This window comes from Athene noctua, chromosome 27, assembly GCF_965140245.1.
Source record: "Athene noctua chromosome 27, bAthNoc1.hap1.1, whole genome shotgun sequence".
Classification (NCBI taxonomy): domain Eukaryota; kingdom Metazoa; phylum Chordata; class Aves; order Strigiformes; family Strigidae; genus Athene; species Athene noctua.
In genome coordinates, this window is record NC_134063.1 from 7,400,859 (window position 1) to 7,427,175 (window position 26,317).

At 69.2% G+C, this 26,317-nt stretch overlaps 3 protein-coding genes across 4 annotated transcripts in view; 1 reads left to right on the forward strand and 2 right to left on the reverse strand.

The window, feature by feature from the left end:
- Positions 1 to 5,492: 5,492 nt before the first annotated feature.
- On the reverse strand, positions 5,493 to 8,874 carry ATP5F1D (ATP synthase F1 subunit delta). Its single transcript, XM_074927825.1, has 5 exons — positions 8,694 to 8,874; positions 7,548 to 7,701; positions 7,007 to 7,095; positions 6,381 to 6,508; positions 5,493 to 5,624 (listed from the first exon to the last, which is right to left on the reverse strand). The coding sequence occupies exons 1-4, from the start codon at positions 8,826 to 8,828 to the stop codon at positions 6,386 to 6,388; spliced, it is 501 nt and encodes a 166-aa protein (XP_074783926.1). The 5' UTR covers positions 8,829 to 8,874; the 3' UTR covers positions 5,493 to 5,624; positions 6,381 to 6,385.
- An 844-nt stretch (positions 8,875 to 9,718) lies between these two features.
- Positions 9,719 to 16,541, forward strand: CBARP (CACN subunit beta associated regulatory protein). The gene is made up of 10 exons (XM_074928163.1): positions 9,719 to 9,892; positions 11,769 to 11,840; positions 12,356 to 12,504; positions 12,606 to 12,667; positions 12,942 to 13,107; positions 13,185 to 13,359; positions 13,539 to 13,691; positions 14,014 to 14,203; positions 14,314 to 14,497; positions 14,626 to 16,541. The coding sequence occupies exons 2-10, from the start codon at positions 11,793 to 11,795 to the stop codon at positions 15,779 to 15,781; spliced, it is 2,283 nt and encodes a 760-aa protein (XP_074784264.1). The 5' UTR covers positions 9,719 to 9,892; positions 11,769 to 11,792; the 3' UTR covers positions 15,782 to 16,541.
- Positions 16,542 to 17,082: 541 nt separating this feature from the next.
- The window catches only part of STK11 (serine/threonine kinase 11), a 41,536-nt gene continuing 32,301 nt past the window's right edge, over positions 17,083 to 26,317 (reverse strand). The window contains exons 8-10 of one of the 2 annotated variants that reach the window (XM_074927854.1): positions 25,856 to 26,052; positions 18,851 to 19,084; positions 17,083 to 17,685 (exon numbers count right to left, since the gene is read on the reverse strand). In XM_074927854.1, the coding sequence (XP_074783955.1) occupies positions 18,876 to 19,084; positions 25,856 to 26,052 (406 nt within the window). In that variant the 3' untranslated portion in view covers positions 17,083 to 17,685; positions 18,851 to 18,875. Of the gene's footprint in view, positions 18,139 to 18,850; positions 19,085 to 25,855; positions 26,053 to 26,317 lie in introns of both variants that reach the window. The other variant, XM_074927855.1, reaches the window with a different exon arrangement.

The following is a 26,317-nucleotide window of genomic DNA, read 5'->3' on the forward strand; positions in this document are numbered from 1 at the left end:
GCCCGGGCAGGGAGGGGGTGGCAGGGCCGGACGGCGCGGCCGGGTGGGGATGGAGGAGGGTGGAAGCCATCGCCAACCCGAGCGTGGCCCTCGCTGGCCGCAGGGATGACGGCGAGTGAGGGGAGGGGGGTCCCCTCCCTGCATGGGACCCCGCAGGGGCACCCTGAGCCCTGCGGTGGCCCCGGGGGGAGCAGCCGGGGTGAGGTTCAGCAGCTGCTCGGGACGTGTCCTGCGGGGCCGCGGCACACAATGACCCCATTGAGGTCCCGCGGGGCGGTGGCGGCGGCGAGGGGGGGCGACACCCAAGGTGGCGGTGGCAGAAGTGACTCCAGTGTCACGCCAGGCCTCAATCCTGCTATTTATACCCGGCGGAGGGTGGCTGCTCGCACACAAGCGGCCTTTGAGGGAGCGGGGATGAAAGCGCTGCCGTCCCCCTGCCATCCCCGCCGCACGCCGGGGCAACCCCGAGGGCAGCCGGTCCCGGCCCCCCCGGTTTCCCCTCCCCACTCCAGGCCCCAGCCCGGCGCCAGCTCCGCCAGGAAGAGCCCCACGGCCGGGGCCAGCTGCAGCCGCTTCCTCCTGGCCAGCCCACCAGGAACTGGGGAGCCCGCGGGGGCTCTGAGCCCCCGGCTATGGCGGGACGAGCGGCGGATGGAGGCCCCGGGGCTCGGGGGGGCTCACGCCGGGACACCCGGGCGCTGGACGCCGAGCTCCTGCCGGGAACTCCTTGGGAACCTCCCAGCTTTACCAAGGGCGAAGTCCCGGCACATCAAAGGCGGGTGGGGGCAGCGGAACCGGGGCAGGAGCCGTTGGTCCCCGCCAGCACCCAGCTCCGCCACCCCGCGCCGGGGTCCCCTGCCGGCACACCTGGGGCTGGGGCTGTGGCCCCCCCACCCCACGACGTGGCACCCAGCCCATCGCTGTGGCAACCGCCACCAGCTCCGGGTGTATTTTCTGCACCCGGGCCGCCGTGGGAACCTGGACGGGAGCCACCTCATTCCGCCCGGGCTCTCTGGGCCGCCTTTGTAGCCGCTGTCGAGCCCAGCTGGCAGCCGCTTCCTCCCCGGCCTCCCCCTGCCCCGCGCGGGTCGCGGCCCCGGCCGGGGGGTGCGGTGGGAGGGGGCTTCGCTCGGACCCCCAGCATGGGGCCGTGCATTCCCCCCCCCATGCACCCTGTGGCTTTGGGCCAGCTCCAGTGAAGCCAAGCGCAAGTGGCCACCAAGGCTCCTCCCGGGGCCACCGAGCCCCTGCCAAGGCACCTGAGACCTCAAGGCAACGCGCCGCCCCCCCTGGCCCTCGCTGGACCCCAGCAGCTCCCCGGGGGGTTCCCCGAGGGGGGGGGGACGGACACCCAGAGGGGGGACATCCCCCACGCAGCTCAGTGCAGCGCCAGGGTCTGGGATTCCCACGCCCCGTCCCCGTTCTCCCCAGGCTGCAGGAGGCTTTCGCCATCCCTGCCTCAGTTTCCCCAAGAGAGAAGCTGCCCCGGGCCAAGGGTTTGCCGCGCGGCGCTCCGAGGCTGCCGGCGCTGCACGACAAGCGCCGTCGTGCCGGCTGCAGCACCCGCCCTCCGCAACGCCCGTCGGCACTCGCTCCTGCGCCCGGGTTCTGGGGGGTGAGGCCGAGGAGGCGACGTCTCCCCACGGCTCCGTCCCCATCTGCCGGCAAATCACCCCAGAAATGGGACAGCACCGAGACGCCCCGGCCGGGCCAGATCCTGCCCCGAGCCCGGGTCCCCTGCTCCCGATTTTCCCCGAGCTCTGCCACGCTCCCACCATGGGGCCGCGTGTGTGGGAGCTGGGCGGAGGAGAAGCATTTTCCAACGCTGGAAACGGGAGAGGAAAAAGGCTGCAGGACGGAACGGCTACCGCGGCGCGGGTTAATCATTGCGGCAGCGCTCCCCCTCGGAGAAGGAAGTCGAGGATTCGGCCTTCGGCCACCCAAGGGCACCGCGGCCCAAGGACGGGGCCGGGCTGGCGGCGTGTGGAGCCTCTGCGACCTTCCCACACCGGGACTGAGGCCACCGGCAGCGGCCCACGGCCGGGGGGGGGGCTACCGGGGCGCCAAAAGCCTTGTCAGGGCCAGGCTGGGGGGCTGCCTGGCACCGACTCCCCGAGCTCCTGGCCAGGGGCTGCCTTCCACCACCCACAGCCCCCCCAGCGCAGCGGGCGCCCCCCACGGGGGTGAGGGGCGGGGGGCAGCCCCTCGGCGGCAGCGTGGGCGCTGGGGCGGCTGCGAGAGGCCCAGCAGGATCCCGAGCGCCGAGGGTTTGGGCAGGGAAAGGGGCGGCTCTGCCGGATGAGTCAGTCCCGCCGGGAGCCGGGGGAATCCGGGGCCTGCGGTGGGGTTTGGGGGTTGTTTTTCCTGCAGAGAGACGAGAGCTCGAACCTTTCCCCTGCACTCGGGATCTGGGTGGGACGGTGGGAACGCCGTGCGGCCACGCGCAGGGAGGGGACGCCAGCACCGGGAGATCTGCCCCGGCAGAGCCCGGCCCCTCTCGGAAATCATCCCCAAGAGAAGCGACGCCGCCGGCAGAAACGGTGATGCTTCGCTTCCCGAGCGCTCCCGGCCCGGCTCCCCACCCTCCAGCTGGCAGCAGAAGACGCAAGTCATGGGCGAGAGCCCGGGGTGGAAAGGACGGAGGAGGGCGACGCGCCGGCCCCCCGCCCCGCTCGCGCGGATTCCCGGGCAGCCCTTTCCTCCCGCGCACCCCCGGGCCCCTCGGACGCCCACCCCTCCCCGCGGCGGCCACAACCTGAGACAAACAGATCCCAGGCGCCTCGGCCTGACCCCGCCGTGCCGGTGCCTCCCGGCTGCCACGGCCCCGCGTCCCCCCCAGCCCGGAGTGGGGACTGAAGGGTGGCGGCAAGGCGCTGCCCCAGCACCCGTCACCCCAAAAAGCGCCGGGGAAAGGCCTTTCACCCGGCCGTGGGCCCAGGGGCACGTGCCAGCGCCCCACAGACAACCGACCGGGACGGCCCCGTCGCCTCCCCGAAACGGGCCGGTGTGGGCCGGGAGGATTCACCCGCGGAACCGCGTCAGCGGCGCAGGGACGGTCCGCACCGGGGGCTCGACCCCGCCGGCCCGCGGCTGCGTCCATCCCCGCGGCACCGAGGGCAGCCGGCGGCGGCAGCGGGACAGGGCTTCGCCTCCGGTTCAGCCGCCGCCGCCGCCCGTCTCCTGCGCCACGCGGGGAGTCAGAGACCGTTTTCGCGGCATCCAGCGGGACGTGACTGCCGGCGGCTCCCGGCGTGGGCAGAGGGAGCCGAGAGCTCGGCGCGGCGAGCCGGGGGAGGAGGAGAACGCTGCTCCTGGCACGACCAGATAATTAGCAGCGATGGGAAAGGACAGAGGCAGGTGAGGGGCTCAGAGGCGAGGCCGCGGGGGGGGGGACTGCAGGGAGCGGGCTGGGCTGCAAGGGGGGGCACGGAGAGGCCCCCTCCCGTCCCCCTGCACCCCCAAACCGCGGGGCAGGCTGAGCGGGGCCGCGGTGCTGGTGGCACGGCCCCGGCCCTGCCTGGCAGCGGCGGGGGGCCGGCGGAGCGGCGTTTTGGAAAAAGCCCCTTCCCTGCACCCGCGAGGGCAGGAGACCCGGGAGGGAGCTGCCTCCCGCGGCACGGGGGGGGGCACGGCCGGCCCCAGGGTCCCTCGGCCACCCCAGACGCGGGGTGAGCCAGAGGGGCCCTCGCTGCTCCCCCAAACGCAGACTACAAGTCCCAGAAAGCGTCACGGCGGGGAGAACCCGGCCAAGGGCACCCTGCGAGGGGGCAGGGCCGCACCCCCGCTGTCCCCCGTCCCCCCGGCACTGGCAGGAGGCACTGGGATGAGCTGGTGAGAGGACGCTGACGGAGACACTTTTTTCCCATCCTAAAAATAGCAGCTGGCCGTTTCCCCAGCTTCCCGGCCTCGCCAACGCTCTTCCATTAGATGAAAAAAACAAAAACCCAGCCACCTTCCGTCGGAAAGAGCGGCTGCGTGTGTCGAGAGAGGCACACGCACGCCGCAAATAGAAACCGGGCACCGAGGAGAGCGAGAGGCAGCGGAAGAGGGAGCAGAGCCGTCCGTCCCCAGTTATTCCCGAGACGTTTTAATTAGCACTCGCTCTGACTTTGAGGCTTTGCTCATGCACGGCGCAACGTATGACCTTTTAAAAAAAAAAAAAAAAAAAAGGCAAGAAAGGGGAAGGGAAGAAAAAGGCACTGGAGCTGCTCAGAAACTGGGAAGTCGGCTGAGCTTCAAATAGGCTCCACGTCAGGCACTCAGAGGCTTTTAATAAGCTACAGAGTGAGAAATTTAACACCACAGGCACTATTTTTGATCACTTGTGAAGGGGGGGGGGGGGGGAAGACAGAGCGAGCGAGAGGAGGGGGAGGAGGTGGTGGCGAGGAGGCCAAGATTACATCCTGGGTGGCAGCGCCAAAAATAGCCGTGGCCCGCTCCGACTGCGGGGCTGCGGGGAGCCGAGCTCGCCGCTGGCGGGGGGGCGGGCGGGGGCCGAGCCTGCTGCCCGCTGACCTTTGCTGCGGCAGCTGCCCGCACGGGGAAGCCAACTCGCGCTTCCAGGCAGGCGCCGGGAGGCTGCAGGGAAAAGGGGACTGGAGCGAAGTGGAGGGAGCGCGGCCCCGGGCTCGGCGCTGGGGGGGTTGTGCCGCGGAGGGAACCCGAAATCCCCCCGGGGCGGACGGCACCGAGCACCGAGCCTGGCGGCAGATGGTGCCGCTGGCGGACGCGGCGCCCGGCCCGGGCAGAGCCGCCCCTCGCTGCCTCCCGCTCCTTCCCCGCGGCGCTGCCGCCCCGCCAGGCACGCGGGCACCGGCCGGCTCGACGCAGACACGCAAGTGCCACCCGCTCCCTCCGGGCTGCGGGGAGCCCAGGGCTGGCTACTCAGACAGGGCGGCTGGCTAGCGAGCCCCCAGGCAAGCAGCAGCTTCAGCAGAGCGTCACCAGCCACCCCCCGGCTCCAGGCGGAGGACAGACTCCCCCCACGGCCGGCGTCCGCTCCCCGCCCCGGCCCAGCCGTCTCCGAGGCCCACGGGACGTTTCTGCCCCACGCGCGGTGGGAACGCCAGACCAGGGGAAGGGGTCAACGCCCCGGCAGCTGCTGCCCAGCGGCAAGAAGCACCGCGGAGAAACAGCCCAGGGGCCGCGAATTCCCGCGGCGCCAGAGCCGGAGCACACAGCGGGGCCGGCCGGGGAGCGGGGCCGGGAAGCTCCGGGACAGACCCGCGGGCGCCGCCCCCCGCCCGGCCGTAATCCCGCTGCCCCGGGGATGGGAGGAGGCGGAGCGGGCTGACAGCACAGGGACGGGGTTATAAAATCTGCCCGACGAGCCTCCCGCAGGCGAATCTCCCCGGCTGAACCCCAGGGCAGCGCTGGAGGCGCCCCCTCCCCAGCAGAGCCCGGCGGGGGGGCAGGAGCCTGCCCCGGGCACTCAGCCACCGGCGCAGCACAAGCTGCAATTTGCTGCCTCAGAAGAAGGTGACGCGCTCCGAGACGGGATTACATTTCCTTTTAATTGATCAGAGTGTCTTCTCCGCCTCCATTTGTCCCGCACCATCTGTACAATCGGGGAAGCCAGGACAAGTAGGACAGCCTGGGGTTTCTCTGCAGCGACAGTGGGATTCCTGCAACACACAGAAGCGGAGTCGGTTTTAAGGCGGCGGGGGGGGCTCGGCGGGTTCTGAGCCGAGGGCTGGGCCCTGGCTCGGGCTGCTGATTCGTGGCGAGTAAACAAGAGCCGACGGCTCTCTTGGGCCTGACCTCACGGGCCAAAGAGCAGAGGGAGCAGAGATCAGGGAGATAGCGGGAGCCGCGGCCCTGCCGTGCCTGCGCCGGGCAGAGGCTGCGGTGACTCACCTGCCGGGCGCAGCACACGCTGCCGCAGAGCAGGTCTCCCAACTGCCAGCACGTGGGAGGCACAGTCTTAGCAGGGGAGAGGGAAAAGGGGCCACGAGGGAAGCAGCCTGGCCGGGACGCCGCTCCCCTGAGGGAGAAGCTGTTTGTGTTCGGTGGGAGGGAGCAGACACGTCGCTCGGTCTCCGGGACCCCAGCCTGCCCCCGAGCTGCCCGTGCCCTGTCGCAGCCAGGCCCCACCGGTGGCCACGGGCTCCCAGTCTGTCCCAGTGCCAGGCTGAACCCCGCAGCACAGCACCGGGCCCTGCTGCTGTCTAGCAGCTCCAGGCAGGGCCCCCCCGAGGTGGTGCCCGGCCACCAGAAGGGACACTCTCGTGCCACCACTCCCCAGAAGCCAGGCACAAACCCTCGCCCGCCCCTACGCAGCCCAGGCTGCTGTGAGAGGAACCTCCCTCCGGCAGCACGGAGCAGGGACCCGTCCCCAGAGCTGGTCTGGAAATCGCAGCCAAGATACAGGTGACACTCACCTTCATTACTCCAGGGCTTTTACAAGGGCTTCGTTAGCTTCTACTTTAATCTGAGCTTCTGCTTTAGCTGCTTCATCAGATGCTGCAGCCACCTCTGAAACAGCCTTCTCCAGGTTTGATTTTGCAGTCTGAACACGTGAGCACAGGGAACGTGTCACTGAGAGGCCACCAAGGGACAGGTGACCTCTGCTACCGCCCTTGAGTCGCCCCTCGCCCTCCCCTCCCTTCGCTGCGGCCGCTGGCCCAGGCGCCAGGCCCCGCGGACCCGCTCCCAGGGCTCTGCTGGCACCAGACACCCACAGGCCCTGCTGGGGAAGGGAGACTGGGAGGGGTGGGGAAGGGCAAGACCAGCATCTGTCCCAGGGGAGGGAAGTGGCCTGGAGAAGGGTTAAGGACCACAAGGCTTCCTCTCCCCGCACAAGGAGGAGCTCTGAGCCTTTGATCCCCATCAGTGGGCGAGGAGGAACTCGGGGTGAAGGCGCAGCCCTTGGTCTGGGCACGTTTACCGCAGCCACAGGAAGCTCCTGAGGCAACCGCCCCCCCGCCGAGAGAAATGGGGAGCAAATCCCCCTCTGCCATCCCTCCCCCAGGGAGGCAGCGCGCAGCCCGCGGGGCCGGGGACTCACAGCCAGATCCAGCATGTCCATCGTCACCGCCTCCTCCGCCAGCACCTGCACGGTGGAGTCCGCGTGGACGGTGACGGAGCCGCTGCTCACTGCGAGGGCACGAGAGCGGGGCCGGGTCAGGCAGCGCGGGCAGGGCTGGGGACGGGCCGCGGGCAGGACAGCGCCGGCGAGCTCATCCCCGGCACCTCCGCGCTCCCTTTGCCCAAACAAAACCGCGACGCCCTCCCGTTACGTCCTCCCACGTCCCGCAGGGATTCGCTTCCCACCGAAGGGGAAGCTGGAGCCGGGGACGTTTCCAGAGAGGCTGAGCAGAACCGAGAAAACCCGACCCCAGAGCACGGCCTCCGCTGAGCCCCACGTCCCAGGGCAGATCCCCGGCCCCGCAGGGCAGCTTCCAGCAGCCCCTGGGAGGCTGGGAAAGCAGAAATCCCTGGAAGAGCACCAGGGCACACCCTGATCAGCAGAACCTCCCTCGTGAGAGCCCTGAGCACACACCCCCCGCGCGCTTTCCTTCCTCCCCAGCTCCGCCTGCTCTGCTTACCGAAGTACTTGGTGGCCGTGCCATCCTCAGCGTGCACCGTCACGACGCCCGGTTTGAGGACCTGCAGGGTGGGGACGTGCGAGGCCAGGATGCCGAAGGAGCCGGTCAGCGTGGGCACGTCCACCTGCTTCACGTTGGCGCCGTTGTAAAATACCTGTCCGGGAAGGGCAGAGCAGATGGGAACAGTCTGTCACCAGGGAAGGAGAAAAGCGGCTGCCCCGACTCTGGGGAGCCGAGGGGTGCGGCGGGCAGCCCGCTCCCACGCCGAGGGCCCGAGGGAGCAGCCCCGCGCCTGGCAGCTGGCAAACCCCAAGGTGCGACCAGCACAGCCCGGACAGTCACGGGGGACACGGGGCCGGGCTCTGGAGGAAGGGTCCCGGCAAACGGAGCGGGAGAGCGCCGGGAGCCTCCCGAGAGGCGTGGTGGTGGCAGCGGCAGGGAGGCGGCACACGGAGCCGTGAAGTCGGGAGTGGGCGAGAGGCGAAGGGCGCAGCGGGGAGAAGCCTGAGAAGAGCGTGGGGAGCCCCTGACGCCGACCGCCACGGGCGCGACGGGAGCCGGCGGCGCAGCCCCCGCGCCAGCGCCCCACTCCGCCTTGCAACACCGCAGCCCCGGGCCCAGCGCCGGGCCCCGGGGAGGGCGGCCAGCCCAGCTGCCCCCGCAGCCCCGGGCATCGCGGGGCACAGGCAGAGGCCCTGCCCCGCACCCGGGCGCGGCGGGGTGACAGCGGGGCAGGGCCCAAACCGCCGCCCCGGCTCCCGCGGAAGGGCCGGGGCTGGAAGAGCAACAACGTCCCCCCGCGGGCCCCAGCAGAGCTGCAGCGGGAGCGGGGGCCCGCGGGGAGGGGAGGGCGGCGGGAGAAAGGGGCAGCCGGCCGGGGAGGGGGCGGCGGCGGCGGCGGGCGAGGGGGCCGGGGTCAGGGCCAAGGTCAAGCCCGGCGGGAGCGCGGCGGGAGCCACGGGGGTCTCGGCGCACCCCCCGCCCCGCTCCTCACCGACCCCGTCCGCCCGCTCCCAGCCCCGGGAGCCGCCCCCCCCGCAGCCCCGGGCACACGGAACCCGGCGGGGGCGGCAATACAGGCCTCGCCCCGCCCGCCGCTGGCACCGGAGCGTCGGCGACCGAGCGGATCGGGGCCGGCGGCCCTACCTGCGTGGGCGAGGCGAAGGTGAAGGCCATGGGCGCCGGCCCGGCGGCGGGCTCGGCATAGCCGCGGGCGCGGGGCGGCGGCGGGAGCGCGGGGCGGGCGGCGAAGCGCTGCAGGAGGCGGCGGGCGCGGAACATGGCGGCGGCGGCCCAAGGGCGAGCGGGCGGCGCGGGGCAGGGCGGGACGGCGGCGGGACTACAGCTCCCGGCATGCCCCGCGCCGCGCCACTACAGCGCCCGTGGGGCGCCGGGCGCAGGGAGGAAGTGACGTCACGAACGGGCGCCGCGGGGTCTCATGGGAGTTGTCGTTCCCGCGCCCCGCCCGCTGTTCGGCGGCCCCAGAGAGCCCCGGCCCGGCCCCCCCCTCACACCCCCCCGGCTTCGGGGGCCGGTCCCGCCGCGGGGGGGCCCCGACCTGCGGCCGCTGCCGGGGCTGCGGCGCCGGGGGCGCCTGGGGCGGGCGGGAGGTTGTGGGGAGGGCAGGGCGCGGGGGCAGGCAGGGGGCTGAGTTGGGGGGCAGGCAGGGCTGGTGCAGGCAGGGGGCTGAGCTGGGGGGCAGGCAGGGGGCTGAGTTGGGGGGCAGGCAGGGTCGGGGCAGGCAGGGGGCTGAGCTGGGGGGCAGGCAGGGTCGGGGCAGGCAGGGGGCTGAGCTGGGGGGCAGGCAGGGGGCTGAGTTGGGGGGCAGGCAGGGCTGGTGCAGGCAGGGGCCTGAGTTGGGGGGCAGGCAGGGTCGGGGCAGGCAGGGGGCTGAGCTGGGGGGCAGGCAGGGGGCTGAGTTGGGGGGCAGGCAGGGTCGGGGCAGGCAGGGGGCTGAGCTGGGGGGCAGGCAGGGTCGGGGCAGGCAGGGGGCTGAGCTGGGGGGCAGGCAGGGAGTTGAATTGGGGGGCAGGTAGGGCTGGTGCAGGCAGGGGGCTGAGTTAGGGGGCAGGCAGGGGGCTGAGTTGGGGGGCAGGCGGGGAGTTGAGTTGGGGGGCAGGCAGGGCCGGTGCAGGCAGGGGGCTGGGTTGGGGGGCAGGCAGGGGGCTGAGTTGGGGGGCAGGCAGGGCCGGTGCAGGCAGGGCTCCGGGCAGCCCCTGTCCCCACGTGACGCCCGCGCCGCGCGGGGGCGGCTCCGGTTCATTCATAAATCCCGGGGCCGCTCCGTCGCACCGAGCGCAGCGGCGGCGGCGATGATGATGATGGAGCCCCGGTCCCGGTGGTAGGTGAGTGTCTGGCCCCGCCGCCTGGCGACAGCCCCTATCGCGACAGCCCCTATCGCGACAGCCCCAGCCGGCCCGGCCGAGGGGAGCCCCGCGCGCCCGGCCGTCCCGGGGGCTCCTGCCTTGCTGTCCCCAGCCCCGCCCGCAGCCCCCTCACCGGGCTGGGCCGGGGGCACCGATGCAGCCAGGGGGAGCAGAGCAGGTCCCCCCCCCCCGGCCCCGCAGGACACACGCACGCGTGGGGCGCAGACCCGACCCGCCCCCCCCCCCCCGGCCCCGGGCACCGGCAGCGGCCCCGTGTCCCCACCCGGGGGGGGGCAGCGCGGGGACCGGCCCCCTCCTCCAGACAATGGCCGTCCTGTTCCCGCCGGGTCGCCATGGAGACGGGATTCCTCCATGATGGGGAAGAGGAGGGACAGGCTTCCCGCCCCCCCCCGCCTCGGGCCAGAGGGTGCCCCGCAGGGATCCCGCCCCCGGGGCCCCCATCCCGCGTGGAGCCACAGCCCCCCGGGTCCCCCCCCCCCCGGCCAAGTCTGGTGGGGTCCCCCCATGCCCCCAGCACAGAGGGGCCGGAGGAGGGACCCCCCCTTCTCCTGCCCCTGGGGGTGGCAGGGTGGGGCACATCACCCCGCTCCCCCCAGCAGCTCGGAGATGCCCGAGGGGGGCGGGTGGCTCCACTCAGGGTGGTCCCCAGCACCCCGATATCCCCCGGGGGGGTTTGTGCCCCCTCCCCCGAGCAGCGCAGCCACGGCCGGCTCCGGCCCTGACACCGTGTCACCCCCTGCGCCCCCACCGCGCCGCCGGCTCCATTCACATTTTTCAGCGACCTGATTCTGAGCAGTTTCTAAGCGCCTCGGCCGGCCCCTGCTCCCCCCACCCCGGGGGGGCTCCCCCCACCCCGGGGGGCTCCCCCCAGCCCCCTCCAGCAGCCCGGGACCGGCCCCCGGCCAGGGGGTCTCAGCTGGGTGCCCACAGACCCCGGGGGGGTGGGGGGGTGTGATCTGTCCCCTGGCCCGGTGGCTCGGGGAGATGGGGGGGGCTCAACCCTTGCCCGGCCCCCGTGGGCCCCGTCCCCTCCCGCGCGGGGACAGGCCGGTGACGAGCCGCTGTCGGGCTGACTCAGAAGCGTCACCCATCGCGCTCCTGCGACACCCCCGCCAGCTCCCGCCACACGAGGTGTGGGGCGCCCATCCGCCGCCCTCCCCTGCCGGGGGGTGCCCCCAGCGCTGCCCCCCCTCCCCGCAGCTCTCACGGGCGGGGGCCGGCCAGCACAGACCCCCGGGAGCGGGGTCTGGGGGCCAGGCTTTGGCCCGGTGGATCCTTGGGGGCGGCGGTGCCGGGTGACACCGTGTCACCGTGTCACCTCCTCCTCTATGAGCCCCCCCCCCCCCCCCCCCGGGCCGGGTCAGGGCCCCCCCGGGCCAGCTCTGGCCCCCACCCGGGGGGCTCCGGCCCCCGGCCTGGCGTGGGGAGCGCAGGGGTCTGGGTCTGTGGGTCTGGGCCCCACGCGAGCGCGGGGGGTGGCAGTGTCCGTGTCACCCCGGGGCTGGGAGCGAGGGGGCTCCCCAGGGAGGGGCAGCGGTCCTGCCGCCCCCTCCCCGCCCCTCCGGGGCCACCTGCCCTCCATCCCTGCCGGCCACACCCTCCGGGCCTCCCTCCCCCCGGCCTCCGGCTCCCTCCCGACCGCACCCTCCATCCCTCCATCCCTCCCTCCGGTCCCTCCCTCTCTCCATCCCGGTCCCTCCCTCCCGGTCCCTCCCGGTAGCTCCTCACCGCGGTGCCGGGGCAGGGCCCGGGGCCGGGCAGGACCCGTCACCGCCTCCCCCGGCCCCGCCGCCGCCCCCGGACCGGCCCCTCCCGTTGTCCCCCCCCTCTCCAGGACGCGCTCGGGCCGGGACGGACCATGAGCGATGACCCGACACCCTGGGACAACGCGACCGAGAGCGCCACGGTGAGCGGCGCCCCCCCGCCTGCCCCCCCGCCTGCCCCCCGCCTGCCCCTGCCCGCCCGCCGTCCCGGGGGAGGGGGGATGCGCGTCCCGGCGCGGGGTCTGCGCCCGGGGAGGGGACACACACACGGGTGGGGGGCCCCGCTCCTGCCCTCCGCAGCCCCCCCGGGACGCTCCGGGGGTCCTGGGTGCTGCTGCCGGCTCAGCCCCTCTCCCGCAGCCGGGGGGGGGGGGGGTGCGAGCACCGGCCCCCACGCTCGGGGTCCTGTCCCCGCTCGGCGCGGGGGCTGCCTGCGGCTCGCCCCCCCGCTGCGGTTGCCGTGGTGAAGGCAGGTCCCCGGAGCCGGCAGCAGGCCCGGGGGCGGCGGGGGAGCGCCAGCGGCTCTGGGGAGCAGCGCTCGGCGCAGGGGGGGCTGCCCCGGCCCCCCCCCCCCCCCCTCCCCGGTGAGGCAGGATTTGGGGCTGGGCCGTGTGTGTGCCCCCCACCCCCCCGGCTCAGCCCCCGCCGCCCTGCGCAGGCGGTGCCCGGCGAGGCGTCCCCCCCCCAGGATGGGTACGTGCTGCTCCTCGCCCTCCTCTCCATCTTCCTCGGCGGCACCCTGGTCCTGCTCTCCGGCACCCTGATCCTCTGCCGCCGGTGCTGCCGGGCCGAGCGCCGGCACTCCAGGTGGGGACGGGCCGCGGGACGGGCGCTGCCGCCGTCCGGGGGGGGGTGTGTGTGGGGTGGGGGGGCCGGGGGGACACCGCTGACCCTCGTCCCCTCCGCAGAGCCAGCGATGACCCCGAGAAAACCACCACCACTTACCTGGACGACTCGCAGCCGGCGCAGGGTGAGTGCTGCCGCGCCACCCGCCGGCCATCGCCCACCAGTAACACCAGTGGCACCCCCAGAGGCACCCCCTGGCCCCCTGGGGGGGGGGGGGGGAAGCAGCCCCCAGCCCTGGCGCAGGGGTGGCCGCACGCTCCCCGCACCCTCCGTCACCCGTCCCCGCCGTTGAGTGCCGCTGCCGGCCCGGGGTTGGCCCCGGGTGCAGTGAGTTTGCCAGGCCTCAGGGTGGGGATGTGGGGGGTGTCCCTGGTCGCTGACTGACCCCCCCCCCGCAGATATCACCATCAAAGTGGAGGACCCCGACTGCCTGTCGTCCTCCAGCTACCGGGACGTGGAGAGCGAGCGGTTCCTCTCCTCCAGCTCCTCCACCGCCCGCCGCGTCTCCTTCAACGAGGCCGCGCTCTTCGACCAGGGCAAGAAGACCCAGGAGAAGGGGAGGAGGTGACGCTCTGGGCTGGGGGGGGCCCGGGGGGGTGCTGGGGCTGCGCCCCCCCGCTATAACCCGTCGCACCCCCCAGGTACACGCTGACGGAGGGGGATTTCCACCACCTGAAGAACGCCCGCCTGACCCACCTGCACCTCCCGCCGCCCGCCCTCAAGATCGTCACCATCCACGAGTGCGAGTCCAGCGAGAACAGCCTGGCCATGACCCCCCGCCTGCCCCCCCCCAAGCCTGGCCTCGCCATCTTCCAGGTGAGCCCCCAGCACCCGGGGGGGCACCGCTGGGATGGGGGGGGCGCCTGGGCCTCCTGCAGCACCCCAAGGAGGCGCCGCTGGACGCGGGGTGGGAGCCTCGGGGCGTTGCTGGTCGCGGGGATGGGAGATCCTGGGGCGCGGGAGCCTCGGGCCGAGCCCCCCCCTCTGCCTCGCAGCCCCCCGCGGGGGCCCTGCCGCAGCCGCCGCTCCCCAGCCACGCCGTGTGCCCCAGCTCTGCCCTGCCCGGGGACACCTACAACTCCACCGTGGACACCAGCTTCGCCGAGGGCAGCCCCGCCGCCTCCTCCGACTCCGGGGAGGGCCCCTCGGTGAGTGCCGGCGTGGGGGGGCCGCGCCCCCGCGGGGAAGGGGCTCTCCAGCCTGTGCGGCCCCGGGGGTCCCGTCCCTGTCCCCATTGCCCAGCGCAGGGACACCCCGGTGGGGGCTGCCCGGCCCCCCCTGCTCCGTGCCAGGGCTCTGGGGACGGGTGGGGGCGTCCAGCTCGGGCCGGGCTCTGCCCCCCCCCGCCCCTCCCCGAGCCCCTGGGACGTTTGTTCATCGGCTGCAGCGGGAGGGGGACAAAGGAGCCGGGCTGGGGGGCTGCGCCTGCAGCCGAGTGGGCACTCGCAGACCCCCCCATACCCCCTCCAGTTCACAGCAGCGCCCAGGAGTGGCAGCGCCGGCCCCGGGGAGCCCCCCCCGGCCCCCACCCAGGGCACCGTCCTGCAGTTCTTCACCCGCCTGCGCCGTCACGCCAGCCTGGACGGGGCCAGCCCCTACTTCAGGATCAAGAAGTGGAAGCTGGAGAGCACCCAGCGGGCCTCCAGCCTGGACACCAGAGGTGGGGGGCAGCGGGGGGGTCGTGTGGGCAGCGGGGAGGGTGCTCGCTGGGATGGGATGGGCCTGTCCCCCCCCCCCCAGCCCCCCCAGCCCTGCCCCGCGTCCCCCCAGGGTCCCCCAAGCGCCGGCAGTTCCAGCGGCAGCGGGCGGCCAGCGAGAGCATGGACCAGGAGGACTGGGACCCCCACCAGACCGACATCATCCAGTACATCGCCCGCACGGACGACGTGGCCTTTCACCCCGCCGGCGGCCCCTTCCTGCCCTCCCCCGCCAGCCCCCCACCCTCTCTCGGCAGGTATTTTTCGATAGATAGAGGGGACGGGCGAGGGGGGCGGGGGGGCGGCGGGACGGGGGCGCTGGGCTGGGGGGGACAGCGCCGGGGGGTCCCCGGGGCCGCGCTGTGACGCCGGGTGCTGCCCGCAGGCTAGAGCCGGGCGAGGGGGGCGCGGGCGGCCCCGGGGACGCCGCTGTCCCCCCCCAGCCCAGCGCCTGCCACGACCTGTGGAGCCTCCGCGCCTCGCTGGAGCTGGGCGCCTCCGCCGAGCGCAGCAACGACCAGGACTCGGTGCGCAGCGACGGGGGGGACAGCGTCTCCTCGGGCGGCCCCCCCGGCCCCTCCTCCTCCCTGGACGAGGCCGAAGGCCCCGAGGAGAAGCTCTGGGGTCGGCCCAAGGCCGAGGAGTCGGAGCCCGGCACCCGCAAGCTGCTGCAGATGGACAGTGGCTACGCCTCCATCGAGGCGCCCAGCCGGGGGGGCGAGGAGGGGCCCCCCAAGGACCAGACGGCCTCCGAGAAGCGCATTTGCTTCACCAGCGCGGGGCGGAAAGGCACCATCTTTGAGAGCTTCGAGGGCCGGGAGCCGGACGAGGAGGAGGAGGAGGAGGAGGAGGAGGAGGACGGCAGCGCAGCGTGGGGCGCGGCGGGCGGGGGCCCCCCCCGTCCCCACAGCCCCCTGGCCTGGTCCCCGTACGGGCAGATGTTCCCGGGGCGGGAGGCGCCGCCCCGGCGGGATTACAGCATCGACGAGAAGACGGACGCCCTGTTCAACGCCTTCGTGCGCCACGACCCCCAGTTCGACGAGTCCCCGCTGCGGGGGAAGCACCGCTCCCGCGCCCACCTGCGCAAGCAGTGGCAGCACGCCAAGCAGTACAGCGACCCCGGCGTGCGGTACCCGGCGCTGGAGCGGCACCGCACCCCCCTGCGCCGCGGCGACAGCGCCAACTACCCCCTGGACGCCCGGTTCCACAGCCCCCTGCCCCGCATCGTCAGCGCCGGCGACGAGGAGGCGGCCGAGGCGGCCGAGGGCGTCCCCCCCCCCGACCCCGACATCCAGGTGATCGTGGAGGAGCCCGGGGAGGTGCCCCCCGAGCCCAAGGCTGGCTCCGAGCCCCCCGGGGACGACGCTTGCCCCGGCCCCGGGAGGTGCCTGGGGCTGGGCCCCGGCTCGGAGCTGACGGACAAGATCGCCGGCGGCCTCGAGGAGCGGCTCTACGGGCGCCTGAGGAAAGCGGGAGCCAGGGCCCAGCCCGCGGTGGCCGTGGCGGCCAGCGACGCCCCCCCCGACCGCAGCCCGGTCTAGGCCCAGCGTGAGGCGGCTCGGCCCCCACCGCGGTTGGGGGCTCCGTCCCCCCCCCGGCAGCCGGAGGGGAGGCTCCGGCACGGGAAGGCCGGGAGGGCCCGTGGGGGGCCCCTGGCCGCACCCCCAGACCAGCGCGGGGGTCCGGTAGCGTGGGGTGGCCGAGCCCCCCGGGAGCGAGGGGCCGGGCAGCGGCGTTGGGCCCGGGCTGGGGGGGCCGGGGCACAGAGGCTGAACCCCCCCCGGCCCCGCTGTTTTTACAAGCAATAACGGCTCCTGCCCGGGAACGGCCGCGTGAGGGAGGGGCCGGAGCTGAGTGTCCCCCCCCCGGCCCGCTGGGGGCTGCCGCGGTGCTGCCCTGATTGGGGAGGGGGGGCAGTTATTTGGTGAGGGGGGAGCTGCCGCCTCAAGCCTGTGCCCCCCCCCCAGCGCTGCAGGGAGCCTGGGATCTAAACTGGAAGTGGGGGCCTGGGGCTGCTGGGCAGGAGGATGCTGGAGGGGCCCGTGTGTCCCGCCCCCCCTCCCTGTAAATACCCCCCAGAGGGGTGGGGGCTGCCTGTCCCTGGCCCCCGTCACCATACCCTCGGCCCGGGCACACAGGGTAAGGGTGGGGGGGGGTCAGGCCAGCATGTGCCGTGGGTGCCCCCTCCCCGAGCGCTCGGCCCCCCCCGGGGAGCGAGAGGATATTTATTGATTTTTACAGAGGTGGATGCTGCTGCTCTGGGGGGGGGGCTGAGCTTTTTACCGGGTTTTTATTTGTGTGTCAAAGGATGGGGTGGGGGGGGGGAAAAAAAAAAAAGCCCCAGCTGTGGTACCTGGGAGACTCGGCAGCGGGGTGGGCAGGGGGGCAGGCAGGGCTCAGCCCCCCCGGGCCCCTCCCCGGCCCCCCAAGTGCATGCGAGTAGAGGCCGGGTCGCTCCTTCCCCCTGCAAAGTCTCTGTCCAAAGCACTAACGACAACGCGGCGTTTTTAAGTCTATAAACAAAAAAAACCCCAAACCAAAACCCAATTCTGACTTTTCTGAGCTTGTGTCTTACCTCCCGCCCCGGCGTCTGCCCCTGCGCGGGGGCTGCTGGGGGGGGCGCAGGGGCCCGATCCTGCTCCGGCAGCTGCTCCCTGATGGGAAGGTGGGGGGGGGGGGCCACGCACCCACCCCCAAGCAGAGGGGCTGGCGCAGCCCCAGCGCACGCCCCCACCCCGCCTGCTGCAGGAGGAAGCACATGAAACCCACCGCGCTGTTTTCACTTTATTTTTTTTTTCTTTAAAAAAAAAAAAAAAAGAAAAAAAAAAAAAAAAGACGACGAACGCACCCATTCCCTTTTCGGAGCCCTTTACAGCATGCAGGTTTAATAGAGTTTTGCTTTGTCTTAATACCTGTTTGTTTTTTGTTTTTTTTTTTCCTCATCTGGTTTATTTTAAACACATCACGATGTGTAGGAATCTCTAAATATACTGCAAATATAAACAAAACAAAAAAAAAAAAGAGGAAAATATATAATATATAACAGTAGTCTAAAACATAAAGTGCACGGCAATGGCTTTGCACGACTTCTACACAGCCAAGGGCGGGCCCGGGCGGGCCCGGCGGGGAGGGGGGCGCAGGACCCCCCCGTCCCGCTCGCCCCCCCCTTCCCCTCGCGAAATTAAACCAGAATCGGCGTCTTGGTTGGCAAAGTGACGGGGAGCGGCGGCGGCGGCATCTTCGCGGCCGGAGGTTTCGTCCTGCGAGGTGGCGAGCGGGGTCGGGCCCCCCTCGGCAGCTGGTTCCCGGCGCTGGCGGGCGCGGGGGGGCCGCGGGGAGGGGGGGGACGGTTCCTTGCTGGGATCTGTTGGGGGTCACGAGCCCGGGGCCGCTGCCGGGAGTCGGGGCGCGGCCGGGGGACGCGGCTGGCCCCGGCCTGGGGACGCTGCTCGTGGGAGAACAGAGAGGAGGGGGGGTAGTGCCGGTGCCAGCGGGGGGGTGCGAGCCCCCCGCCCCGCTCCGGGCCTCCCCCCGCCGCGGGTGGGAGCGAGGGGGGCGCTGGGGGGGCTTCGCCCGCGGAACCCCGGGCCCGTCCCTCGGCAGAGCCCCGGAGCGCGGGGGGGGCGCAGGCCGGGGGCAGCACCTCGCTCCTCTCCCTGTGGGGCGGGGGGGCCGCGCCAGAGCGGCCCGTTCCCAACCCGGGGGTCCGGGGCAGCCGCCCCCCCTCCTCCTGCCCCCGAGCCCCGGGCCGGTGCCGGGCGGGAGAAGGGGCGAGAGGAGCGGCAGGTCCCGGGGGAGCCCCAGATCCGAGGCACTTTCTTGCCACCGTAACTCCCCGCGCAGGTGACTCACTCCCAGCCATGAATTAAAGATGAAAGCTGCCACCGGGGCCTGACAGCTGCAGGGGGAGGAACAGGCTTTTATTTCTGGCTTTTTTCACACCACAAAGCTGGTCGTGATCCAAACAGATAACAGAGCCCGAGCCCCGGCGAGCGCCAGTGACGAGCAGAAGCGTGAGGCCGGGGGTGGCTGAGCAGTGAGTCACGGCTGGCTCGGTTATGAATGAGGGGTGGGAAGGAGGGACGGGGCCGCGGAGCCGGGGAGGGAGCCGGAAGGAGGAGGGGGAAGCAGGGAGGGTGGAAGGGGCTTGGGGACAGCAGGGGCCCGGCCACGGGGGACACGGCCACCTCCCGGGGCAGGGGGGGTCCCCAGGGAACATCCAGCCCCCGCTGCAGCCCGGCTCCTCTGCACGCCAGAGGCTGCGTGCTCCCCCCGGCTGGGAGAGGGGCGGGGGGGACACCGGGGGGACACCAAGGGGACACCCGGGGCCAGGGAAAGGGTGTGGGGGGGTCACAACAGCCCGACTGCGGCCCAGGGAAGGGGACACAGGATTATGGCAGCAGCTCGCAGGGACGGGCAGAGCAGAGCGGGACACAGGGGGGCCCCCCCTTGGGCTCCGCACCCCCCAGCACCGCAGGGGACCCAGGCTCTGGCTGCCGGGGGTCGCTCAGGGCCCGGCGCTCTCCCCTCTCCACACCCGGCACCTTCCCAGCTCCTCCTGCTGCTCTGACGTCCCCCCCGCTGCCCCCCCGGGGCCGGGCTGCCCGTACCTGTGGGGCGCGCGGGGCTCCCGCCTCACTGCTGTTTGCAGGTGGAGAGTTTGCGGATCTTGCTGCTGGCCGAGCAGGCCTTGCGCGAGGGGTTGGAAGAGGCGCTCGCCCGCCGCTCTGCCTTCGATTTGGTGCTCAGCTGTCCCGGCTCCGTCCCGTTCATGCACACGGCCTTGGGCAGCGCTCTGCCGCGGCTCTGCCCGTTCTGCCCTGCCTCCTCCTCAGGCACCTGTCCTGCAGGGGAAGGGAGAGGTGAGGCGGCGCCAACGGGGGATACGCGAGGCAGGGAGCCCGGGACGGCACCCCCCTCCCCGCTCCGGGCTGGTTTCTCCCCGGTTTCCCCAGCGCAGAGCAGCCGCTGCCCCCCAGCACGCGGGAGAGAAGGAAACGCGCGGCAGCGAGCGAGAGCCACGGGCACGGCCGGTCCCGGCCCCAAGGACGGTGTCACCCCTCTGCCCCAGGCGGCCGCTGCGCCCACCCTGAGCCCCCCGGCAGCAGCCAGCTCGTGGCCACCCGGGTGGGAGAACGGCTTCCAACCAGCCCCGCTCCCCTCCTCGACCCGCCGGCTCGGCGTGACTCAGCAGAGCCACTTCCCGAGGCATCTGCCCGGTGCCACGGCGGGAGCGGGGCTCGAGTCGCGTCCCTTCACCCGGGGAGTGACAAAGGGGCCCCCCCGGCACTGCCAAGGCCCGGGGCAGGGGGGGAAACCACCACAGAACCAGCCCGGCTCCCGTGGGCACCGCGGCGCATCCCCCGGTCAGACGTGGGGCTGAGGATTCGTCAGGTCCCCGGCTCCCCGCCACCGGATCCAGCCGAGGCAATTTCCTTCCAGCAGGAACGTCACGCTCCAGGGCCCTTCAGTTATGACTCAGAGGTTTGAGTGGAAGCGAAGGCTGTAAGACGATTATGTATAATTTTCTTTAAAGGATGCTCAATCCTTTCTCCGCCAAGGCCGAGCGGCACGTCATCTCTGTACTTGCGCCAGCGATCACCCCACTGCTGCTGGGCTCTGGGAGGAGGGAGAGCCCCTTCTCCTCGGGAGGAGGACAGCGGGGTCCACCCCGGACCCCCGCGCTCCCTCACCCCTCCCTGGGGTCGCTGGGGCTCCCGTCCTCCGTCCCCACACGGCCCTCGGGGCGCCCGGCAGCCACGCGCGGCCCATCCTCCACGGGCCAAGAGGCGGTCGGGAGGCAAAAGCTGCTGCGAGGGGCCGCGGAGGGCACCTTGCGCAGACACAGTCGCCGCAGCACCCACCTCCCTCTGCCCCGAGGGCTCGTGCCGGGCAGCGGGATCGGCCTCGCTGGGCGCCCGCAGAGACCCCGAAGCAGCGAAGGCAGCGGGAGCCCGGCCCCGGCTCGGTGAAACCTCCCGGGCACAGAGACCCCGAGCGGAGCTGCCGGAAAACGCGGCCTCGGGGCTCGGATCCAGCCCTTCCACCAGCACCGGGCCCAGGCTGAGCCGGGCCCAGGCGGGAGCTGCCCCGAGACGTCACCCCGACTGATCCCGAGCCCAGCGCTGGCGGATCCGGCTCCCGGCGGGGCCCTGGGGCTCCCGGCACCTCCCGCCAGGGCCCGGCCCGGGCAGCGGCTCGGGGGCCCGGAGCAGAACCCCCCCACAGCGGAGCCGTCAGCTTCCGAGCCCTGAAGCGGGGGGTGGCTGGAAGGGGCTGAGGCGGCCCCGCTGGGGGAGCCCCCCTAGAGCAGGGGGAGCCCCCCCAGAGCTGCCCCAGGGACGCGGCGTGGAGCCGCTCGCAGCCCGGCCGTGCCCCCCCCAGCCAAGGTCTGTCCCCCTCTCCCCCCACCCCGACCGCTCGGCTGCGGGGCCTCAAATAACCCGGCTCGGAGCAAAGCTGAACGCTTCTCCCTCCCCTCCCTCAGCTGAACTCAGGCCAAGTTAATTAACATTTCTGACTGGGGAGGGGAAAAAAAAATAATATCCAAACAGTTCATTTGTCTTTTGTGTGCCTCTTCCCTCCTCCCCCTCCCACCCCGCTTCAAAAGCGCAGTCCCAGGAGGCTCTTATGGATCCCAAGGAGGGAGGGCGAGCTGCGAGCTAATTTTACCTCCTTCACCAATGACAGTTGCTGACGTTCAAATTAATGAAAATAAAAATTCAACATGGGATGAAGTCTTGGCAACTGTCTGCCCACGCGGAAGCCAGTGACCCAGTGCTGTGTCTGCTCGAACAGCTACATCCTACCTTACCACTGCCGGCTGAAGAGGGCTAAAAATAAAATAAATAAAAGGGGAGGGAGGGGGCCGAGAGAGGCGTTGAGAACGTGCCTGTTCGTCCTTGCCACCTCTCACATTTCTTAATGGCTCCATCCAGCTCATTCAGGCACAAAAAAGGTTTCAAAATAAAACAATCAAGAGCTTTTCAATTGCGGTGTTTGTCAGACACAAGCTCAGATACAGGATTTGCAGCCAGAAACGCACCTCTCCAGGCACCGGGCTTTCCTTAGACTCCAGTCCTGGCTTTATTTTCCAGCCTCAGACTGAACGCTAAGGGAGAGAAACACAGAGCTCCGCAGCGGTTCGCCTCTGCAGGAGGCCTGGGCTGCAGCGCAGGAAGGGGTTAATGGCAGGGGAGAGGAAAGCAGAGCACAGCTTCCGAATCTGAAAGGCAGCACAAAGCCAGGAGCAGCCGCTTCCATCCCTTCCATCCCTTCCATCCCTTCCCTGCGCGCGCCGCTCCGTGTGCGCGGCGCCGCAGCTCCCCTCTCCGCAGCACTTCCCTCCACGAGATGTTTAACACCGATTGCACCAGGGGCTGTAACATTTAAATCTCTCTAAAGAGCTGCATAAATCTTTAAATAACCCTTTAGAAATAAAAGCACATTCTCAAAGCCCCTTCTTCCTCCGAAGGACGCAAGATTTAACGAGGTTCCCTCTGCTCCCTCCCCAGCTGAACACCCACTCCCCCCGTGAGTCACTCGTGCTCCTGCTCTGGCTGCCCAGCGCAGCCACAGCTGAATTCATCAGTCATTTACAAGTTTTCTATAAATTTTTATTTTAATATGGCGTCACTGTTAGAAATGTAACAGTCACACGGAGCTGAGCGAGTTCAAAAGAATCCTGCAGGAGGACTCGGGTCAAACCCAGGATTAACGTTTGTTCCGCGTGGGAGCTGCTCCCCCCTCGGCCCGGCCCTCCGGGGGCTGCTTCAGGCGCCGCGCCTGTGGGGAGGGGGTTTCTGTCCACTGCAAACACTGAAACTGCGAACTGCACCTTCAGAGCCCACCCCTGCAGCCCCCCTTACCTAAGGGCTCTGTGAGCGCTGCGAGCGGCCCGACCCCCGTCACGGCCCGGGCAGGAGCTCTGGGGTGAAGTCGGGAAGGATCCGTCACAGCGGATCGGTTCTCAGCTCTGCGGTGCTCAACTCCAAACCCATTTCTGCTGGCTTTGGGGACACTCTGGACTACGCTTGGTCCTTTCCAGGGCAAGCCAAGCCAGGGGCAACTTGTCTGAGGGAGAATTTGTTCCATGCTCGAGGATGTTCCCAAATCAAGGGCGGGAACGAGCCGCCTGTGCCCAGACTCAAGGACCTACCTCAGCCAGGGCCCTGCCCGGCAGCGCGAGAACATCCCGCACGGATCCATCCTCCTCCTGCTCCGGAGGGTTCCCTGGGGACGCCCTGAGCTCCAGCCCGCAGCCCGAGAGCTGTGGGACAGCCCCCAGCAACCCCCCCTTGGGCACCAACACTGCAGAGGCCCAAGCGCTGGGAAGGGAAGACCCAGCCTGGCCGGCAACGGCGCTTCACTTCACAGCCTCCCTGAGCAATTAAACAACAACTCCTGAAATAACTAAAAGGTTAAAACCCGTCACCACTCACCAGTTAAACCAACGTCACGTCCAGCCCAACCACCCCGGCTAACCGTGACCTGGGAAGTGCTGCTCTGTGGGGCCACAATTAACCTTCAGGTCTCTAATCCCTCTGAAACAGCACAAATTACGCACGAGAACTTAAAAAAAAAAATAATAAAATCTTACAGTAATTTGCCTGTCATCTTCTGAAGTGACAGCTCTGATTTGGGTTTAAAGAAGCTGTTTGCATGAGGAGTGTGTAATAGCTGACACGACCGTGCTGGAGACCATCTCCTGCGACCGGAGCCACCGGCCCGAGTGCGGGGGCCAAGGGCTCGGGCGGCGGCCGGAGGAGCACTGGGAGGAGCCGGGCTCAGGCCGGGCTCAGGCCGAGCTCAAGCCAGGCTCAGGCCGGGCCCCCGGGGCAGTGACACTGCCCACAGCCACCCACGGCAGGAGGAGGTCTGGGTCCCAGAAGAGCATCTCGCCCGCTGCTCCCCGGGGGAGGGCAGAGCAGCACGTTCTTCCCAAGGCAGACGGTAACACCAGAGACCCTCAAACAGCAGGCGGGACAGACGGCTCTGTCCCGGGCCTGCTGGACACACAGCCACCCTCTGATGCTGGAAGTCTGCCTCAGCTTCCACTTTTTAATCACACTCAGTGCATAAACCAGACAGCAACGCAGGCTGATCGCCACTGGAGAAGCTAAAAAGGAACCAAATGTTTTAACTAAGGTGAGAACAGGCCCGAACGCATCTTCTGTTGTAAATCATTCGTGGGGCAGGGCTGCAGGAACGGGCTGGATCTCAGGAGCTGAGTAACCCACTCTGAAAGGGGTCACCAAGCACCTTCCTCTGCAGCGTGCTGAGCCCCTGCGCTACCTTTGCTGAAAAATACAAACCCAAACCCTAAAGAACGAGATCCCCTTGCAGAATAAAGTTATCTGCTGTGGAAATAATGCAACTGTCCAACTGTGGAAATAATACAACAGGCAGGATCCTGACGAAGCAAGGAGGTGCTCCTGCACTCCCCAGCCACAGCCACTGGCTCAGGCCAGGGGAAGCCCAGGAGGGCAGCGCCTCCGGGGCCTAGGCTAAGCCTCACGCTCCTCTTCTGCGCCCAGGGGCGGTGGGAGCCCGGCGCCCTCTGCAAACAGCTCCTCAGGACCGCGCAGCGCTCCGCTCTGTCCTCTAAGCCCTGCCTCAGCTTCCTTCTCTGCAGCTGGGAACGCACAGGAAGCAACAGAGCAGCGTTAGAGACACGCACACGCTTATTCTCTAGCCTGACACCAAAAGAAGCAGAAACAGACGGTTCTGTGGGCTCTTGGGTCAGCTGTGAGATAGTCAGGTACGAAGAGCAACAGACCCGCTCTCGCAGAGGTTGTCACGGGGCAGGCTGGGCCTCCAAGGGAGGTCACGGGCACACACAGACCTGCCCTACCTTCCTTCTGCCTCCTGAAGCCAGTTCAGAATGGAAAATGGAAAATTAGAAAGGGATGTAAGTGATGCTGGTTATGGATTTTCAAGCCTGGCAGCCTCATCGCTGTGCTCGGGCCTCAGCGTCTGTGACAGGGCTTCCAGCCCCAAGACTTCTGCAGAATCACGTCTCGGGCACCTACGCTGGGGCTGCTCCCGGCGAGCTCTGCCGGGGGCAAGGGCCAACCTCTGACAACAGGAACGCGGGTGGCTGCTCCTCCCTCCTGCTCCTGCACTGAGGAGGGCCCTAACAATCAAGTCCGTCCTTCAGTGGGTCTAGCGCATTCTTAAGAGGATCCCTCCTTTCACAAAGCCGGCCCTGAGCTGCGAGGGAAGGGCCTGGCCCTGCACAGATTCTAGCCCAAAAGCCTATGGGCTGTAAGAAGAGAGCAAAGGACAGAGCTCTGCAGGTCACCCAGCTGGCACGGGGACATCAGTCCTATTAGAAACGGTTATAAATTACCCAACTGCCACCAGTGAATCAGCACTTGGAAACAGATCTGACTTCGCTGAGACTCCCTTCGTCTTGGCAGCTCCAGCCCCGACCCCTCGCCCCGGCGCAGCCTCACCCCTCGGAAGGTGCTGCCCAGGGAGCCCATCTTGGGTCAAGTTGTTGCCCGAGGAAGCTTTGAGCACTGGGGACAGCTTGAGGTTTATTACAACGCAAGGCCTGACACTTTATCTTCCGATGACAGTGCTTCAAAAGAGCAATTTCCACCTAACCAGGAAACCAAGAGAAAAACAAGGGCTTCTGGTGCAAGATTTGGTAAAACCAGCCCTTGCTTTTACTCAGGTTCGCAGAAGCCCACCAGGCCACGTGAGGGAAAAACTAAAGCAGCTTGGTTAGTCCTGAACTGCAGAATCTGGGGCTTTTTCTGTATCACAGGGGAAGGTCACTCACAGGAGCCTCTAATCACGCTGCGGTGAAGTAAATCCACATCCCCACAGAGAGCGCCTGAAACCCTCCCTCCGAAGGAGTTAACTACACCAGGCCGGAGCGATTCACCTCGAATCTGCCGTTCTGTCGGCGTGGGAAGCGAGAACAGGGGCAGCAGCAGCAGCGAGGAACCGCTGCTGCCCTGGTAAAGCCGAGCAGCCCCTGTCTGCAGCCCCCTGCTCACCGCTGCCAGCTCCCGAGCAGCCGAGGGAGGGGAGCTGCTCCATCACCAGCACTCTGTAAGAGCCGCGTGGTTAAAACCACACACACGCCTGTACTTACTGGTTGGCTTACCTTGAAACAACAGGAAACCCCTAATAAAGAAAGAAGCAGTTCTGTAACCAGAGAGTTACCAAGACTGGAGCAGAAGAAGGGTCTGAGGCTACAAGCACCCTCTGTCCCCAGATGTGCCATCTACTCTGAACACTGAGTCATTTTAGGGCTCTGCTCCAAAATAACTCAGTCTAGCAAAACTGGCCAAAAGAATTAAATGTGCTGAACAACAGAGGCCAGCAGGAGCGAGCCGTTACTGGATGAAGGAAGGAAGCTGCCGTGCGGGTAACACACAGGAAGGGGCATCCTGGCTGATCAAATAAAGGACCGAGGCATCCGGAGCGTCACGGCTCGCTCACCACGCGTCACTCACACCACTTCCTAATCAATAGTCTCCTCCACTGCTGAGAGGATTATTCAGACCTTGAGGCCCTTCCTAAAAAGCTTTAAAGAGACCAAAAAAAAAAAACCACCAAGCTACTTGTGCCCTACCCATCCCAGCATCATTCTCTCCTACCTGGTACTGTGAAGTCCTGAGTGTAGATGATATCATCTTCAATGCCATACAAGTCATCATCGTCATCTTCCTCATTGTAGCCATGCAGATCTTCCAGATAAGGCACCGCCGTCATGCTTCTCCACCTGTCCTTTGTTTCTGGGCTGGGGGGTATGGGCACCAGAGCCTCTGCCTGAGCGTGTTTCTTACGAAACCAACTGCAAAGAGTCCAAGAGCATCACATCAGCATCTCAGAAGCCGTATGGGTGGCTTCTTACATTCTCATCACGCTTTCACAGCGACGTTCCAACACCAGAGTGTCTCCGGGACTTCCCCCAGCGCTGCATGGGGCCACTGGAATTTCCTAGACTGGAAACTTGCCTCCACACTCCAGCGACCCTCTCCTGAACGCAGGTGGGAACAGCAGTTCCTCCAGACCAAGGGACTTCCATCACGCCCTTCCAGCCCTCACACCTCCTGCTA